General features: G+C 40.1%; 1 protein-coding gene across 1 annotated transcript in view; it reads right to left on the bottom strand.

Annotated features, from left to right (window-relative positions):
* Positions 1-474: 474 nt before the first annotated feature.
* LOC113063476 (monocarboxylate transporter 10) overlaps positions 475-18,979 on the bottom strand; it is a 37,158-nt gene continuing 18,653 nt past the window's right edge. The window contains exons 3-6 of the mRNA XM_026233912.1: positions 18,401-18,830; positions 8,755-8,898; positions 8,426-8,654; positions 475-2,639 (exon numbers count right to left, since the gene is read on the bottom strand). Of these exons, the coding sequence (XP_026089697.1) occupies positions 2,407-2,639; positions 8,426-8,654; positions 8,755-8,898; positions 18,401-18,830 (1,036 nt within the window). The 3' untranslated portion in view covers positions 475-2,406. The remainder of the gene's footprint in view (positions 2,640-8,425; positions 8,655-8,754; positions 8,899-18,400; positions 18,831-18,979) is intronic.

The following is an 18,979-nucleotide window of genomic DNA, read 5'->3' as shown; positions in this document are numbered from 1 at the left end:
GGATTGATGTCCTCTCCAGTCCTGATAACTGAAGGAGGATGTGATCTGATAGGAACCAGCAGAGCTCTCTACAGTTATCAGTGAGAAAGCTCTGGTTCAGTGTATTAACTTCACTAACCCACCGCTGAAGATAGTTTAGCTTTGTTCACACAGAGTCCTGTTGTCCTGTTTGTTACAAAAATCCATCATCACTGAGAAGCTCTGTATAAACATCTGGACTGATCTAAATACACTGACAGAAATAAACGCCATTGATGGTCTCGTGAGGAACCTTTAACATCAATGGAAGAATTTCATCAGACAGAAGATCCTGAAAAAGCTCTTCAGGTTAATAAACTGTTCTTCACAATGCTTATTTCAAGAACAGTTTCCTGAAAGGTTTTTTGGGGGATCAACATGATTCTTTGATGGTATGACAGCAAAATAATGAAGAATAAAAACAACAACAACAAAAAAACAAAAACAAATATTTCATTAATAAAACCAATAATGTTTTCTTTATTGTAGTTCAGAATCAAATGTGTAGTACATACAAAAAATAGAAATATCATGCAAGCCATTCTAATGAAGCTGTAGTTGCAGATCAGATCCATTGTGAAGTGTTTGTTATTTGATGATTTTCAGAAGCAGTTTATTTTACAGTCCTGTACATACTGTGTACTTTAATGATAACCCGGTAATAACTAGGTACTAGCTTTCTGTTGGTCAGTACAAGTGTGTGCACCTACCATAAAATAAAGTGCAAGCCTATTTTCTTAAGTGCAACCGATGGTGTATTTCGTTTTTCTTGTTATTCAATAAATGTGCTTTTTAAGTGTTACAATCTCAAATAGATGTAGGAAAAGTTTTCAATCAATTGGCGATAATTTGGTGTTTAGCTGAGGCCTAGAGTTATTTGGCAAGTGTGTATGTGTAAGTGTGTGTTTGTTTGTGTGTGTGTTGGTGGGTGTGTGTGTGCGTGTGTGTGTGTTTGCGTGTGTGTGTGTGTGTGTGTGTGCGTGTGTGTGTTTGTGTGTGTGCAGCACAACCTTTTCTGGTTTGGTGTACAACAATGATTTACATGAACATTATACATTTAAAAATCTAATACAAATTGGATCATGTACAAAAAGTAAAAAAAGGAGAGAATCTTCTCAAAAACATGGAAGTGGTTTTTAAAAAGAAAGAATTGAATAAACCAATGAATTTAACAGACGGACACCTCTCTGCACATATTGCTGCTAAGGTTCAGATAAAGGTTGTTTTTTCTGTGAAATGTGTTTGTGTCGTATTGAAATGAGTCAGATACATGCTTTGGAAGCTGCTGGTTAATATTCCATACTAATCAAGAACTCATCTCTGTTCAACAATCATACTGTCAAGGCACTAATAATGCTTGCTGCAAAACATCTGTGAAACACAAGATATAAAACTCAAAAAAGAAGAAGGAAGAGAGCAGGGATACGGATGAAGTACGAGCAGTTGGTGGTCATCGTCACAGACACGCGTCTCTCTTTATTCCCTTACGATCCTCTGATATTTCCAGAATCATGTTAACTGAGGTAGATCACAGGACCAGATGAAGACTCCTGCAGACCGATCATGTGAGATACAGCGGGACTCTTTCAGTCCAGGCCCCAGCGGCTGTGAATCAGCTCACACTTACAGTTAGGCTCGCTCTAACCAACCAATGCCACACAATCCTTAAAACCGAGAGCAATCCCAGTTCATGTCAAACACTGATGTCTGCGCTGAAGGGGCAGGAACACCTGAAAATCATCCTGTAAACGTTCCTCGCCCCGCGTCAAACACAGACTCCGTAAAACACACGCTCGATACTAACTCTCCCCGAGAACACGGACACAGCATTGAAGCAGCATTCATGATTCCTCAGCTGCTACTTCTCAGTCAAATACATCACAGGTAAATGCATATAAAAACACTGTCTCCATGCAGTGACGTTTCCTCTAATAACACTCATGGCTAAAATGTGCATTTGCAAAAGCATGTTTCAGATTTTCCAGGCTCAAGAGGAATGAATACATATTGCATGGCTGATGTTCCCCTTTAAATCAGACGAGTGACTTCATATAGTCTGACATAAAACAATTCATAGCTAGATTCTAAGAGTAAAGCAAACATAAACTGGTTAAAATGAAATCCCATGCATCATCTCTCAGGGCTTCACCAGCAAACATCATCCCTTCTTATCCAATGATTGTCTAACATTTCCCTTTTAAGAAACTCGGTACAAAAATATTCAAGAAAACATTCTGAAAGATGCATAGCTCAAAAATCACAATTGTGGAGAAGCCCTGTTTTATGATGATCCGCATGATCCTGCAGGGATAGAAAACACACACACACACACACACACACACACACACACAGATCTGTCAGTCTCTCCACTGTAAACCTTCACGACTCTCAGATGACAGATTCGGGGTCCTTGGCCTTCATCTCTCCGTCTGTGTCATCTTGTGTGCCACTCTTGCTCTCCAGCATCTTCTCGGTGGTGTCTCCTCCTGTCTGCGCCTCCTTCCTCTTCCTCCGCGCCTCCACCCACGGGATCAGACACAGCATGGCCCCCCCGATGATGGGAGGAATGCCTGCCAGGTAAAAGGCCACGTCATAGCTGCCCAGACGGTCTCTGAGGAAGCCTGCGTACAGAGACAGACAGGTCAACAAGCCACATTTACACCGCTAAAGAGCTTCTGTCTTTCACACTTGAAAGCTGTTCAGAAGTGGCATTAATGCATTTCCACAACAATTCCAGGTGTACACCCTGATACTGGACCTGATGTCACCGAGGGTCTGGTGTGATTTAGTCTTTACACTGAGTTCTGAGCAGGCACAGAGCAGCCTTCAATCAACTGAATCAACACATCCTGAATAAACGAGCCATGTGTGTCTGTGTCATGTTTACATGACTTTTTTAGTACTTTTACCAACACTCTTAATGTTTAGAACTTCAATGTACAGTACAAAACACTTAAATTATAATTTTTCAATTGTTTTTCAGACCTGCTAAGACACTAAACCCCATTCTAAACAGCCTAAACCAACTTGTCAAATAAATCACTCTTTCTGCAAAACTTTGAACAAGTTTGGTCAGTTTAGACATCTAAACATCTCATGCACTCTCTTTGCAAAACTCCAGACACATTCCCTGCAAACAGGCCCTTGGCATGCAGGCTTTTTGCTGGCTCAGTGGGCCAGGACCAGCTCAGACTAAACCTAAACCGGCCCGGTGTGGTCTGGCCCAGAGGAGATCCACAGCTCTCTGTGAGCAGCACACACTACGAGACTGTCCACATTAATCAGACATGAGCAGTTCTCTTCCCTACCACTAGGGATGCTAGAGTGTTTTAGGTTTTGTTAAGTAAAGTCATGTGGTAGAGAGAGTTAGCAATGTGTTCCTGCTCATGTTGGAAGAGAATGAGAAGGTGGATATTATGTCTAAACATACTCTAAAATTAAAACGGTTTAATCTACAAGTTCCATTAAGCAAAGCAGAAGCTAAAGCATACATTAGGAAATATGTGCAATCAGTATGGCAGATATATATTGGGATGATATTTGAACAGCTAGACGTTTATATAATATAGTATACAAAAACACGCTGGTGCTGGGAGGGAGAGCAGGAATCTGAGAATAGGTCACACAGGACTCAATCAGCACCCAACTGGGGAATGAAGTTATTTACTGTAGTCAGCAAGACAGTTCTTCACTGCAGGAAATACTTTTACAAAGGAAGATGTAATATGTGTATATGATTACATCAAGTTATTAAAGAAACAAAGTTAAGTGAAATAATTTAGATTTTTTTTTATTATTTGACTCATTTAGTTTTTATTTATATATATATATATATATATATATATATATATATATATATATATATATATATATATATATATATATATATATATATATATATTATTTTTATTAATACCCCCCCCCCATAAACACAAAAGAAGAAGTAAAAGAAGAAGAGGAAGATGTAGAAAAAGAAGAAGAAGCTGTAGAAGTAGTAGAAGAAGAAGAAGAAGAAGAAGAAGAAGAGGAAGAGTTAGCAGTAGCGAGCGTGGTAGCTCGATGTGTTGTGTCCTAGTTGGGAAAGACGTGATTTCAAGCCCAGTCTAAAGGAGTTTTTTCTCTTCTATATAAAAGTGTACACTGCTGATGTTTTTTGCAGAGATGGTACATGTATGTATGGCCTATGTTTGGACTGATGTTCAGAGTTTAAAACAGTGTATCTGTGTGCATTTTAGCAGTACTCTATATTGATATTGATATTGGTTAGGAAGCATCTGGTGATTGAGAGCTGTGGTGTTTTCTATTTCTCTTACTATCAGCTGACTTCAGCGATGGACAGTGTTTGGACACTGATGTACAGAATGAGAGATGACTTTCACATATATCAACTTTTACATCACCAAATCCTACAATCTTACGTTGCTTTGTTTGCCTTTGTATTATTTATTATTTTAATTTTGTTGTACTTTTGTGTATTTACAGGTTTGTTTATATGTACAGTAGCTGTATTAACCTGAAGTGAACATTTTCTATTTTGTATTTAATAAATCCATTTGAAATTAGAATTTTGGACAATATAGACATGAGGTGTCTGCATCCTTTTCAGATGTATAATAAGAGTTATCCCCACAGACTCAAGTTACAGAAGCTGAACAGATGTGTTGTTCTCGATCAGGGGTACGTTCTGTTCCTGGAGATCTGCCTTCCTGCAGAGTTCAGCTCCAACCCTGATTAAACCAACCTGTCTGTATTATCCAGTGCTCCTTCAGATCCTAACTGGTTTGATCAGGAGCAGGTTGGACCCCCAGTTGTAGATTAACCGTGTGGTCTAAGTGAGGGCTGCCCGTGCAGGGGCCAGCACTAAGGGACCAATGTTTTACCAGGACCTCAGACGTCCTGCGCTGGCCGCCCGCTGGGGGCAGGCTTGTTTGCAGGGAATTCTCTCTCACTAAAACTCTGTCTGCACTGTGATGAACTTGTGATGCAAAACCCTAAACACTAGAAAGCAAAAGCTAAGCACTGTGACATGGTCATCATTTACACACAATAAACCAAAACTGTTCACACTTGCTTCTAAATGTGTGCATACACAAAATACAAAACACCTCAAAGCGCACAGATGGCATGGGTGCATCCATAAAGAGGTGGTGTTAGCGCAGTGGATAAGACACATGCCTTTGGCGTGAGAGACCTGGGTTACGTCAGATAAGGGAGGCAGTGTTGGGGGCGTCCAGGACCAGGGTTGAGAAACACTGCTCTGAGATGTATGTGTGACCTGTGCTGGCAAAATGAGTCGGAACGAGCAGATTTCCACTAATGAGTCCTCTTCACTTCACACTGGAATCTGACTGAGCTACACCTGTTTGGAGACGATAGAGTCAGCAAAGTCAATTCTGAAGGTCCCAGAGCAAAACCACAGAGCAACCTCACATCTTTTCCTCCAGTTCTTATTTAATAATAATTACTATATTATTAATCACAATAAAACTTTCTTTTTTATTTTCCTTTGTTATTAAAAATAGGATATGAAATAAACTGTAGTTTAATCAAGAGCAGCAAATGATTCCATCTTTTAACGTTTGATTAACATTGAGACAGATGTATGTAAGACCTACTGTAATGCATGGATCTGATGTAATATTACACATCAGATCTCTAGACGAGGGCTTAATGAACTCATTTTTGGGAATACCTCAAATTCGACCAAAACTGACATATTCCACTTTTGCTTGTAGCTCAATATCAGACCATGCACATTCACACTCATTCTGCCAGCACAGCTCATATATATATATATATATTCACTAAACTTAGGTGTGATTTCTTTTGTGTGTGTGTGTGTGTGTGTGTACGTTTTATTGCTAAATATTTACTAAATACAATAAACAAGTTTTTTTTTTGTTTGATTGTAACTCCATGCACTCTGTGTTCTCCATGTTTTGATGTAGTGTCTACACAATGATCTGTTGTGTGTATATTACTGACTAATGTGTGTGTGATTCTGAGCACAAGTGAAATGGGTTTGAAGCGATTGTTTGATTTAATTTTGAAGCTTTTGTGTTTGTTTTTAAGGCTTTGAGAAAATGATTGAAGGTTTCATTAAATGTGTTTTTGCAATTCAGAAAAACTGTGACTGACATAAATGTTAATTTACCAGCTTTTCCACAAAGTAAGGCAAATTTTAAAATATAGAAGGAGCAAACAAACCAAAATACTAATTTATAATGTATTATAAGTTTCATATCTTGAAATTATTTAAGATCTGTAAAGTATCTTACTGATATTACAATAAATAAAGTTAAAATCAAATGCACCATATTGCACATTCATCGGATCTTATGGTTGTTTAAGAAAAAACATTATTTTTATATTTATATTTATTGTTGTTGTTTATAAGTGGCCTTTGTCTGCTTTAAGTAATGTGACAAGTTAACAATGGCAAGCTATGAGACTTATAATACAATCCATTGTGAGTTAAGATCATCGGTGTAGATCAGATCGTAAGTGTATTTATTTCTTGTCTCATTAGTGTTTAGAGCAGTTGCTAGGAAACACTTGTTTGTTTACTGTGTGGAGACGTGCTGCGTTTGGTCTCGTACTCTATTGTTGTCAGTGTCATGCGGTTGCTTAGACCTTTATTGTGATAAACAGTAAAGTGCGTTCAGCTGAATTCAATTTCTGCTTTGTCGGGTATAAAAATAAAAAATAAAGGTTAGTATACCACAGCAGTCCTCCAGTTAAGGCCTATTCGTGTGAAGACCGAAGAGTGTAAAGACCATCGACTCTACCGTGAGACTCCACCGGGCAGGGACACCGGCAGGGAATATAAGTATAGTTTTGATTAATCTCTTTTTCCTTCTCCTTGTTTCATTTCTGTTTCAGTTGTTGTTTTTTATAACCAATTCTTACTGTGTTTCCAGATCCCTACTATCATAACCACTCGCAAACCACACATCACACAATGTAGACAGCACAATCTTAACAATCTGCACACTTTGCCTATGTCTGCTAATACACTACTTTCTTTTTCTATTGGTCTCTGGAATTGCCAGTCTGCTGTAAACAAAGCTTTTGATTTCATTACTTATATTATTAGTCATTCAAAGCTTAATCTCATGGCCCTATCAGAGACCTGGATCAAACCAGAGGACACTGCTACACCTGCAGCACTCTCCAATAATTTCTCATTTTCCCACTCCCCCCGTTTGACTGGAAGAGGTGGAGGTACTGGTCTTCTCGTCTCTGATGATTGGAAATGTAATCCTTTACCATCTTTGGGTATCAACAGCTCCTTTGAATCTCATTCAGTTACTGTTACCTACCCTTTTAAAATACATTTTTTAGTTGTCTATCGACCCCGAGGACCACTGGGTAACTTTCTTGATGAATTAGATGTGTTGCTCTCAACCTTTTCTGAGGATGGTACTCCCCTAGTTATGCTTGGAGATTTCAACATCCACCTAGATAAACCTCTGTCTGCTGATTTCCACTCTCTGCTTGCCTCTTTTGATCTCAACCGAGTGTCAACTACTGCTACTCACAAATCAGGCAACCATCTGGACCTTATTTATACATGACACTGCTCTACTGATCATGTTCTGGTTACTCCACTGCACACGTCAGATCACTTCCTCCCACCCTCAACCCATCTCTTTTAGAGAACTACAGACCAGCTTCAGTACTTATTCTGCTTGATCTGTCCGCTGCTTTTGACACAGTTAACCACCAGATCCTGCTATCAACCCTACTGGCAAAGGCGATCTCAGGAACAACACTTCAATGGTTTGAGTCTTATCTATCAGATAGGTTCTTCAAAGTATCTTGGAGAGGTGAGGTGTCCAAGTCTCAACATCTAACTACTGGGGTGCCTCAGGGCTCGGTTCTTGGACCACTTCTCTTCTCTGTCTACATGGCATCATTAGGTTCTGTCATTCAGAAACATGGCTTTTCATACCACTGCTATGCTGATGACACTCAACTCTACTCTCATTCCATCCTGATGATCCGACGGTAGCTATTCGCATCTCAGCTTGTCTAACATACATTTCTTCCTGGATGATGGACCATCACCTTCAACTCAACCTGGCCAAGACAGAACTGTTTGTGATTCCAGCAAACCCATGGTTTCATCACAATTTCACCATCAAGTTAGCCACATCAACCACAACCATAGCTGTTACTGTTAAAATTATGATCAGTTTTTACAGTGAAGAATGCTTCTGTGAGTTTCTCAGTCATTCAGATTTACACAGAATCGTGTGTGTTTAAGAAAGTCTCTAAATCTGTTTATCTGGCATGTCATTTGTAATGTCATTGAGTCATCTTCTGAATGTATGTGTGTAGACGTCAGAGGGAACAGAGCTGAACTCCAGCCAGCAGGTGGCACATGATGATCAGGCTTCATTACCTGCGATGGGGGGCCCGACCGTCATGGGGACGGACATCATGCCCAGGAGGAAGCCAATGGCCTGCGACACGTTTTGGGAGCCGACCAGCTCGAATGCAATGGGAGCCATGATGCAGATGAAGCATCCGTCAAACAGACCCATGAGCAGACACACGGCGATGAGTCCTCCGAACACGTGACACAGAGGAATCATCATAGACATCAGCCCGATCACCAGGAACGAGGACACCTGCAGAGACACACACATCACAGCCACTGAAGGCACACGTAACAGACTCGTGTGTGTGTGTGTGTGTGTCCAGACTCCACAGTGTTGATCAGTCTCTCACCTGCAGGAAGACTTTGTTGACTCCAGGGACGTAGTCGGCCACTCTCCCGAAGATCAGACGACCCACTCCAGACGTGATGCCGATACAGGTGAGCAGAACCTCTTTATTAGTGTCTGCACCGAAACGCTCCTCCACATGCTTCATCTGAGAGACAGAAGGATCTTAATCAGAGGCGGCACTCACACACAAACACACACATCACATGACACATACTTCACCCAGACCTGTGGTAGCGGTGTACACCTTCTGTTTATCTTTATAGAGAATAACCACTGTCCTCGTCAGTCTTGTCATTACTATCACAGAAATCATGCCAGGGTCAATTTTAATATGAAACATTTGTAGCCCTTTTTCTTATGTTCGAATATAAGCAGAAAACAGCAGTTAAGAAGAGTTTTATTCTTAAGGACCTGCCATGAATCCAGCCGCTGCGCTTCATTTCATCTGATGCATGTTTTAACAGACAGAACAGAAAAAGCTTGATTCCTCAGCTAGTCAGAAGCATCTGTGTGTGTGTGAGTGTGTGTGTGTGTGTGTGAGTGTGTGTGTGCGTGTGTGTGTGTGTGAGTGTGTGTGTGTGTGTGTGTGTGTGTGTGTGAGTGTGTGAGTTTGTGTGTGTGTGTGTGTGTGTGTGTGAGAAAGTGTGTTTGTGTGTGTGAGTCTGTGTGTGTGTGTGTGTGTGTGTGTGTGTGTGTGTGTGTGAGTATGTGAGTTTGTGTGTGTGTGTGTGTGAGTGTGTGAGTTTGTGTGTGTGTGTGTGTGTGTGTGTGAGAAAGTGTGTTTGTGTGTGTGAGTCTGTGTGTGTGTGTGTGTGTGTGTGTGTGTGTGTGTGAGTATGTGAGTTTGTGTGTGTGTGTGTGTGAGTGTGTGAGTTTGTGTGTGTGTGTGTGTGTGTGTGAGAAAGTGTGTTTGTGTGTGTGTGAGTCTGTCTGTGTGTGTGTGTGTGTGAGACTGTGTGTTTGTGTGCGTGAGTCTGTGTGTGTGTGTGTGTGAGTGTGTGTGTGTGTGTGTGTGTGTGAGTGTGTGAGTTTGTGTGTGTGTGTGTGTGTGTGTGAGAAAGTGTGTTTGTGTGTGTGAGTCTGTGTGTGTGTGTGTGAGTGTGTGAGTTTGTGTGTGTGTGAGTGTGTGAGTTTGTGTGTGTGTGTGTGTGTGTGAGAAAGTGTGTTTGTGTGTGTGTGAGTCTGTCTGTGTGTGTGTGTGTGTGTGTGAGACTGTGTGTTTGTGTGCGTGAGTCTGTGTGTGTGTGTGTGTGTGTGTGTGTGAGTGTGTGAGTTTGTGTGTGTGAGTGTGTGTGTGTGTGTGTGTGTGTGTGGGTGTGTGTGTATGCTTGTGTGTGTGTGTGTGTAAGAAAGTGTGTTTGTGTGTGTGAGTCTGTGTGTGAGTCTGTGTGTGTGAGTGTGTGTATGTTGAGGACAAACAGGAATTCACTCGGAGCGAACAGACAGGAAAAGTGGCCTGTTTAAGGGACTGTTCTGTTACAGCACTCCAAGCTGATACTTGAACCCGCTTCCTGCACAGCGCTACATTGTGTGTGTGTGTGTGTGTGTGTGTGTGTGTGAGCAGAACCACCCCCCAAACATTTTCATGATGTCTATTATTATTATGTTGGCTTGGCAACAAGCCAACATACTGTTATGCTATTTAAACTTCTTCTTTTTTTTCTTATTATTATTTTTCTGACAGAAATTCTGAACGCTACTCCTCCTAGGGCTTTAAAGCCACAAGCCCCAAACTCGGCAGAAACCTGCGGGATAGAGCGGTGCTGGTTGCTATATCTTTTCAGACTGATCAGACTTAAAGTTTTTTTTTAATTAATTTTTAAATGTCAAATTACATTACCCATAGACTTACATTATCTGAGAAAAATTGCGCCCCTAGTTGCAATAACCGAGATTAAAGGGAGGAGTCAGGTTTCGTTTCACTTTTAAACCGGTTAAAAATACCAAGTAAATAATACAATTTCCCTCAAACTGACAAGCTAAACCAACATATCTGATTATTACAGGGGTCAGGGCTCATTAATAATTTATTTCTGGGCAGAGAGCAGTTAGAAAGACGAGAGAAGAATCAATGCTGCTCAGCTCAGGCACTGTCTCCAGGAGCTCACAACGAGCGAATTCATTCTTATTTAAGACCTTTTAAAACGGCGACTGCACGCAATCCACACGTTAGAACACACCAAGAGCTAAATTCAGATGTTTCTGAACTGTTTAAAGTAATAACATGATATATTCGCGGCAGCCAAATGTCCGCGAGCCCGCGATGTATTTCTCTGAACACTTGAAGTCCACATGACAGCCGCGTTTCGGGGCGAGATCGGACAAATAAATAGGCTAGCTATATAAACTGACAAGCTAAACCAACATATGTTATTATTACCGGGTCAGGTCTCATTTATAAATTATGTCTCTGGCCAAAGAACAGCGAGAAAGACGAGAGAGAAATGAGCGCTTCATCCGCATTTTTAAGCGCTTCCAAAAATAATATCACAGCGAATTGCACTAATCCACCCATTAGAACACAACAAGAGCAGAATTCAGGTGTTTTTGAACTGTTTATGTGTGCAAAATGAAATATAATTTGACAACGTGATACAGCTTATGAATACTTGATGTCTGGGCAGAGAGCAGTCAGACAGACGAGAGAAGAATCACGGCTGCTCAGCTCATGCTGTCTCCACGGAGCTCACAACGAGCGAATTTATTCTTATTTAAGACCTTTTATAATTAAATTATATCGGCGATTGCACGCAATCCACACGTTAGAACACACCAAGAGCTAAATTCAGATGTTTCTGAACTGTTTAAAGTAATAACATGATATATTCGCAGCAGCGCGACTGCCCGCGAGCTCGCCATGTATTTCTCTGAACACTTGAAGAGAATTTACAGCCTGTCACATTAAAACACTGCAGCGAAACGGCACAAAACAATTAGAACAATATATTATACACATGAAAATGAGTGTTTATATGTGATTGTGAGATTTTATCTGTCAGGCTGAACCTCACATCAATTGTTATCCATCGTCACAACATGGTAAAGTCATTTATATATATATTTTTAAGAGCTTCTTAAAATAAATATTCCTGCGAATGCACACAATCCACCAATTAGAACACACTAAGAGAAAAATCCAGGGGTTTTTGAGCCGTGTATGTGTGCAAAATGCAATATTTGACATCGCGAAGGGAAAAAAAAGTCACATGACAGCCGCGTTTGGGGCGAGATCAGACAAATAAATAGGCTACACATTTCATTCACTCTGACAAGCCAAATCAACATATGTTATTATTACCGGGTCAGATATCTCATTAATAAATTATGTCTCTGACCAAAGAACAGAGAGAAAGACGAGAGAGAAATGAGCACTTCATCAGCATTTTTTAAGAGATTCCAAAAATAATATCACAGCGAATTGCACTAATCCACCCATTAGAACACAACAAGAGCAGAATTCAGGTGTTTTTGAGATGTTTATGTGTGCAAAATGACATATAATTTGACAGCGCGATACAGCTTATGAATACTGGAAGGAAAAAAGTCACGACAGCCTTTTAACTCTGGAGTCGATTAACGCATATACGCGTTTTGAGTCATTTTCTGCTGATAACCCTGACAATTACTTAAATTACATTTTCAGTTTTAAACGTACAGATAAGAGCAATACATCAATCGAATCTGTAAAGGGTCTACTTTTTTTTGGATACAAACACAATAACAACAAAACTTTGTGCACTTATAAAATAAAGATAACAAACAAGGTGTGCCGTCTTCAACCTTGTCTGCGCTGATCTTCATTTACAAACACGTCATTAAAATGAACTGTAACTCCATGAATACTCAACGAAGAGACATGAGAGATATATCTATAGAAAGTTTGACATGTCTACTTTTAAACTAAACAAGTGCTGCCGAACAAATATTCTGTAATAAAGTACGCGATGTCCTTTTTTCACGTCTCCCTTCTAATGTGTATGGAAGGCCAAGAGGGTCAAATACACGTTAAATACGCGTTGTTTACTCATGAAAAATCAGCTATATTTCACGTTTTAAATACACGTTAAATACACGTGAAATACACGTGAAGTATGCCTTAAAAATCAGTTTGAACAGGTCAGTGTCATTGGCTGCTGAGGACTTGGGTCAAACCACTTCTGTGTGCTTAGAGGGGTGTACCATTCATAGACAGGCAACCACCATTTAACATGCTATAGATCAGCTTATTCAGCCTTATTATTTAGTCTTTTTTCTTTTCTGTTTTGTATAGCCTATAGAAATAATATATTTAAGTTTCAGTTTTATGAAATATTTATTTTTTAATAAATATTAATTAAAATTTTGTGGTGATAGCATAACGTTTATAAAAGTTACAGTATTTTGTAATGAAACAGGACTTTTTGTTTAGCTCTTGACTCACCGAAGTATACTATATATACTGTCCCTTCTTTAATTTTTCAGTAGTGTGATAACTTAAAATATGTTGTCAGTACTATTAAAATAACATTAAATTGAATGGTATTTAGGAGATTATGGTTTTTGCATGACTTATTTCGCATTCAGCTAGACAACCCTGTCGTAGCTGTTATCATAGCCTAGGCTTTTTATTAAAAAAGAAAACAGCAAGGGACCATGGAAAAAGACTGTTGCAGGTGTATTTTTTATGGTATTATTTATTTATTTTTTTTGCAGCGGGGCAACTCAAGAATGTTGGGCACACAAGTACTGTGGCTCTTTTGCCCCATGGCCAAGATGGCCAAGCCAACATCAAAGTTAGTTCACTAACTTTTAATTCTAGTTCATACTTACTGCTGTACAGCCTAACAGTGAACCATACACACACACACACACACACACACACACACACACACACACACACACACACACACACACACTCATTCAGAAAGAAAGACGTAAGCAGATCAGAACCGGAGGTGTTCAGTTAGTACAGAAGAGGACATGGAAACGTGAAAACACAGGAGCAGATGTAGATGGGATCCTAGGCGTTTGGGTTCCTCCTCCCAAAACACACCAATCTGAGGGCTGCGAGAGGAGCGGCCCACACACGGCACCACGACACACACACACACACACACACACTTACAGAGTTTCACTGCATAAACATGAAGAACAACATAACGCCTGGCAGCCTGCTCGTGTTCTGATTGAGTTGATCCATGACCTGTGCTGAACACATGAAGACCTTACAGACGATACACACCAGCTCGAGGACGACTGACAGCCAGGATCAGCTCCAGACCCCTGCATGCTTCTTTATGTCTTTCTGTAGGAAGTGTTATGTTCATATAAACACATGAACAGTTCTGAAACTCTCTCGCTGACCCGGGCCGTCAGTCGTCCTTATTTTACCATAGGAATTGGGCGTTTTGAATACACTATGTGGGTCATCATGATATCCCACTGGCTAACACAAACAAGGGTTTCTTCAAATTATAAGAGTGATGGTTTTGGCAGCATCTGTCAAAATGTGTTCAAATTAAAAAACCAGTTACATAAACCAGAAGCGCAAGAAATCATTCTTTAGTAAATTGCATTGGGATTTTTAGATATCTGCATTAATTGGTCAAAAAATGTAATCCGATTAAAGTCACAAGTATAGACAAACAGTGTGCTAAAGCAAACAACATGCACACAATTATGATCTTTCATGTCTTTACTGAACACATCCCCCATAAAAATATTCACAGTGCAGTGGAAAAAGTAATTGAACTTTACCTGACGACTTCCATGAGTAGATCATGAGTTGTTTGTTTGTCCATGACAGATTATAATTGTTTGTAAGGTATTTGCTTAAGCACATTTTGTCAAAACTTATGACTTTGATGAACATTTTATGGCCAGTTAATATAGAAAACCAACCAATTCCAGTTTTTAACACTTTATGAATGTCTAATGACTGTAAATGTAAATGTTTTGAAATGAGAAATAATCATGAAATTCAGTCACATGAAAAATGGCAATGGCTGTGACGTGCAGGTAGTGATTATTGTCTTGAGCATTTACAATACTCAGATTGTGCTGGAGTTGGTGTTTAAATCATTGTTTACATATTGCCACATTTCATTCAGTTTTCACATGCATGTGATTTATGAATAGTCTGACTGGCTTTACAAGAGTCCATTTAATCTACACTATGGCTTTACTTTGGGCATCCAGAAACAAAGCTTCAAACTGCAATAGTGAGTATGATGATTATATTAGCTGTGTGCTGAAAACGTGGAGGCGTGGTAGTGTTCTGAGCTATTTATACTTGAGTACACCTTTTTTTAAAGAAAAATCTGTTATGAATCAAAAAATCTTCAATGGTTTAGAAATAGTTATATCACAGATGAGACGTGAAGCAAGTACAAGACATTTCACAATGTGTTTGATAAAGTGTGCAGATGATGACAGTTCATGTGTGACAGCAGGTGAACCGCTGACCTTTAACTGCTGGATCATTATCATAAACGAATAAAAGAATGGACTCTGACTGCTGAAAGTGCTCATCTGCATTTCTTGATGCTTCAGCGCATAACTGCTGACCTCAGCGGCTTCAGAAATGCAATATCATGTCACTGTCAGCATCATGAGACCAGTTTCCTCCAGCAAACAGTCAGCTACACTTACCCATAAAGAATATATAATGCATCCCAACAAAATGGTTTAGAAAATGTGAGTGATGAAATGGGGTGAGCTGTGGGACACGAGGGAGTAGGTACAGTAAATGATAAACAATAAAGAGCCAAGAATAGATCCCTGTGGGACACCTGTTATGATATCAGATGACTAAAATCGAAAATGGCTTAGTTGTTCAAACCAAATATGACGTGAGAGATACTGTATGAGGAAGGAACTACCAACAATTCCTATGGAATGCAAAATATCTATTAAGATTTTATGTGGAATGCCGATAAATCATGAAAAATGGATACAGAAAAAAGTCCAGAGTCAGCTGCTACCAATAAGTAATTTAAAATCTTGACCTGGGCATTCTCAATATTATGACGGGAAAGAAAACTGTTCATTGGTTTTCATTCATTCTTTGTGCAAGCATTCATTGTGGACAGCAAAGTAAGAATTTCATTGCTCAGGGAAACTTGTTTTTCTCACTGTGTGTATGACAATACATGCTTTGAATCCTTGAATATGAATGTAAATAGCATGCAATTTAAGTGTCTGAAAAGTTCACACTTATAAACACACACCTGTGTATCCTTTTAGATCATAATAAGTTAAATAATCTGTCACCGATGGAGTTTCCTTGTCACTGTCGCCTTTGGGCTCTCTTAGTCGGGGGCACTTAATATTTAGCAATTAAACTGGCAATATTATCACCTTGACTGGACAGACACCATTGAAGAGAACTGACCTGAGCTGATGAAGATAGGACCGAATCAACCATGAACTGACTTTAACTGAAAAATTGTCAGTTTACTATTTAGAGCTGCTTTAAAGCGGAATTGAAATTTGTTTGCATTATTGAAACTATTTTCCTGTTTAACAATGTAAAGCTGCTTTGACACAATCTGTGCTGTATAAAGCGCTATATAAATAAAGTTGACTTGACTTAAGTGCTGTTCTTAAAAATTAGCTATGGTGTGCTTCTTTTACACAAGGGAACAGAAAGCAACCAAAAGATTCCTGACCATTTCTTGTCCTGTCTGCTACCTTAAATAATCAGGAAAAGACACATGCAAGTTCTGAGCTTTAGACGACCACACACGAGCACATCAGACTAATATATCAGAGCGTGCATGCTAACAGCCACGACTACTAGAGACTATATGAACAGAGAATACTTGAAGAAACCAGTTTGAGGTGTTAACCTGCTGTTAACCTGAAGTGACGTGTGTTGTTTGGAGTGAAGCAGCGATCGCTGTGAGGACTTCACAACAACACCCAAACCCAGCGAGGCCATGTGCCCTCCAAACTCAAGGAACATGCTTTTGTTTTGACTTGAACAGTTCAAGTGAGCTCTTCAGCCTCTGGCAGATGACAATGACACGCTGAGATGTGTGTTTATCCACTGCTAACCTCCTCGACCCAGAGAGAGCGGCAGGAAAACATCCAGAGGATTCCCAATGAGAGAACAGCTCTCCACAGATAAACAACCTCTTTCTCTTTCAGTGCTGCCCATCATCCAGCCTCTGCAAGGCAACTTAACCTGAGCAAAACACGTCTGGCGATACTACAATAACAGAGCCGATGTTTGTGTAGAGCACAGTCTGCAGCTATGCCCATGCTTCTCACATCAAACTGACCTTTTATTTCAATAAACCTCACAGCATCAACTTCCATCCAATCTGAACAGATTTTAGAACACTAGGTATCACAAACGTTCTGAATACAACACATTCACAAATAGCAAAAACTGCAGTCTGGCTCCAACTTTTGCTAACTATCTTCAACTCATCCAGATTCTTAATCGGAGAAAAAATCAGTACAAAAATTGCGTAGTGCAATCCAGCCTTAAACTAGCAGTTTAACTGGAGGAAGTGTTCTGGATTATGGGCTCATATTTTAGGCGGAAGCAATGGTTTGAAGATAAATATGTTTTAAAGATAGATTTGATTCTTTCGAACACACAGCTTTTGTCTTCAGATGTTAACTGACTGGAGTGCTGTGGATTACTTGTAGATTATTGTGATGTTTTTTTTTCAGATGTTTGGACTCTGATGGCACCCATTCACTGCAGAGATAATGATTCAATGCTACATTTCTCTTAATCTGATGAAGAAACAAACTCATCTACATCTTGGATGACCTGAGAGTGAGCACATTTTCAGCAAATGCAAATGCATAATTATTCCTTTAAGACAGGGGTGCCCTCCTGCAGAGTTTAGCACAAACTTGCCTCAACACACCTGCCGGGAAGTTTCTAGCATGCCTAGTTAGTGCTTGATTAGCTGGTCCAGGCATGTTTGATTAAGGTTGGAGCTAAACTCTGCAGTACACTGGCCCTCCAGGACCGAATTTGGGCACCCCTGCTGTAAGACATAAGGGTTTGGAACAGCATGAAGGTCCTCACATTTGGTTAAACGAAGCAGAACATTTCTATAATGAAGTTCCTGAGGCAAAACTCTCATGTTGTTAAATCTAAAGGTCTTTTCACACTGAATGAAAAAATGTTTGGTGCAATGACACTTTTGAATCTAAACAATAGATCCCTGTGGGGCAATTTAAACCAAGCACAATTATTTGCGGTGTTGATTTTTTCCCCCGTTGCTCCAGGAGGAAACAGGCTGTCCAATTAGATTTGAGCTTAGATCACATGCCTGCTAATGTTGCACAGCTAGAAATCACAACCAGAAGTTATTACAAGCATGATGATGGTTCAAATTTGGTTTTTATTCTTGTAAGCATTATAGATAGTTTGTGTTTCTAGTGTAGAACCAAACTATATTTATCTTAATTTAATGCTTTATATTGAGCAGTGGACGATGTTAACTCCATAAATGAGATACATAACTGAGGAAAAATGCATTGTTGGTCAGCGGCACCTAGCATACAGACGTGAATTAGCAGAAGGCAATCAATCGTTTCGCACTCGGTGTGAAAGCTCCGTTCGTCAGTGATTCATCTGGCTTATTTGCTCTCAGTGTGAAACAGTCTTAAAGCAGAACAGAGAAATTCGGCACACTCACCAGATGAACGTAAGGCACATAGTATCCGTACAGGGCTGCAGGGATCCCAAAGGCCCATATGCGGTATCCCAGAGACCTCCAGATGTGAACGTTAAACACCCTCTTGAGCGAGGGACAGCGGCTGCCCGACTTGCTGCTGCTGACGGGTTTGGGCAGCAGGGGTTTGTAGGTGAGTCCTGCCAACATGAGCAAGAACATGAAGATGCTCATCACACGCAGCGTGTATGCGAGTCCCACGCTCTTCAGCAGGCCGGTCAGCATGTACGGGAGTGTGATGGTGAATACACTGCTGCCCGCCGTCACAATGCCATTCACCAGGCCCAGCCTCCGCTTGAAATAGTGACCCAGGATCACCAGACTCGGCTGATATGCAAAACTGCAGCCACATGCAAAGACTATGCCGTAGGTGAAGTACAATGGCCCGAGAGACCTGCAGAGAATAGTGATTGGACTGTGTTAGCTTTGAAGGCACATTATAAATCAAATTGAATACTATTATTAATGCAAATCAAAGCACAATTGTGAAATTTCTCCAGGCAGTTTTTGTGCTATTAAAATTCTTCCTCTTCTCTCATTTTA

This window comes from Carassius auratus, chromosome 45 (genome assembly GCF_003368295.1).
Source record: "Carassius auratus strain Wakin chromosome 45, ASM336829v1, whole genome shotgun sequence".
Taxonomy (NCBI): Eukaryota; Metazoa; Chordata; class Actinopteri; order Cypriniformes; family Cyprinidae; genus Carassius; species Carassius auratus.
Note: the sequence above shows the minus strand (reverse complement) of the source record. Positions and strands in the feature narration are given on the sequence as shown.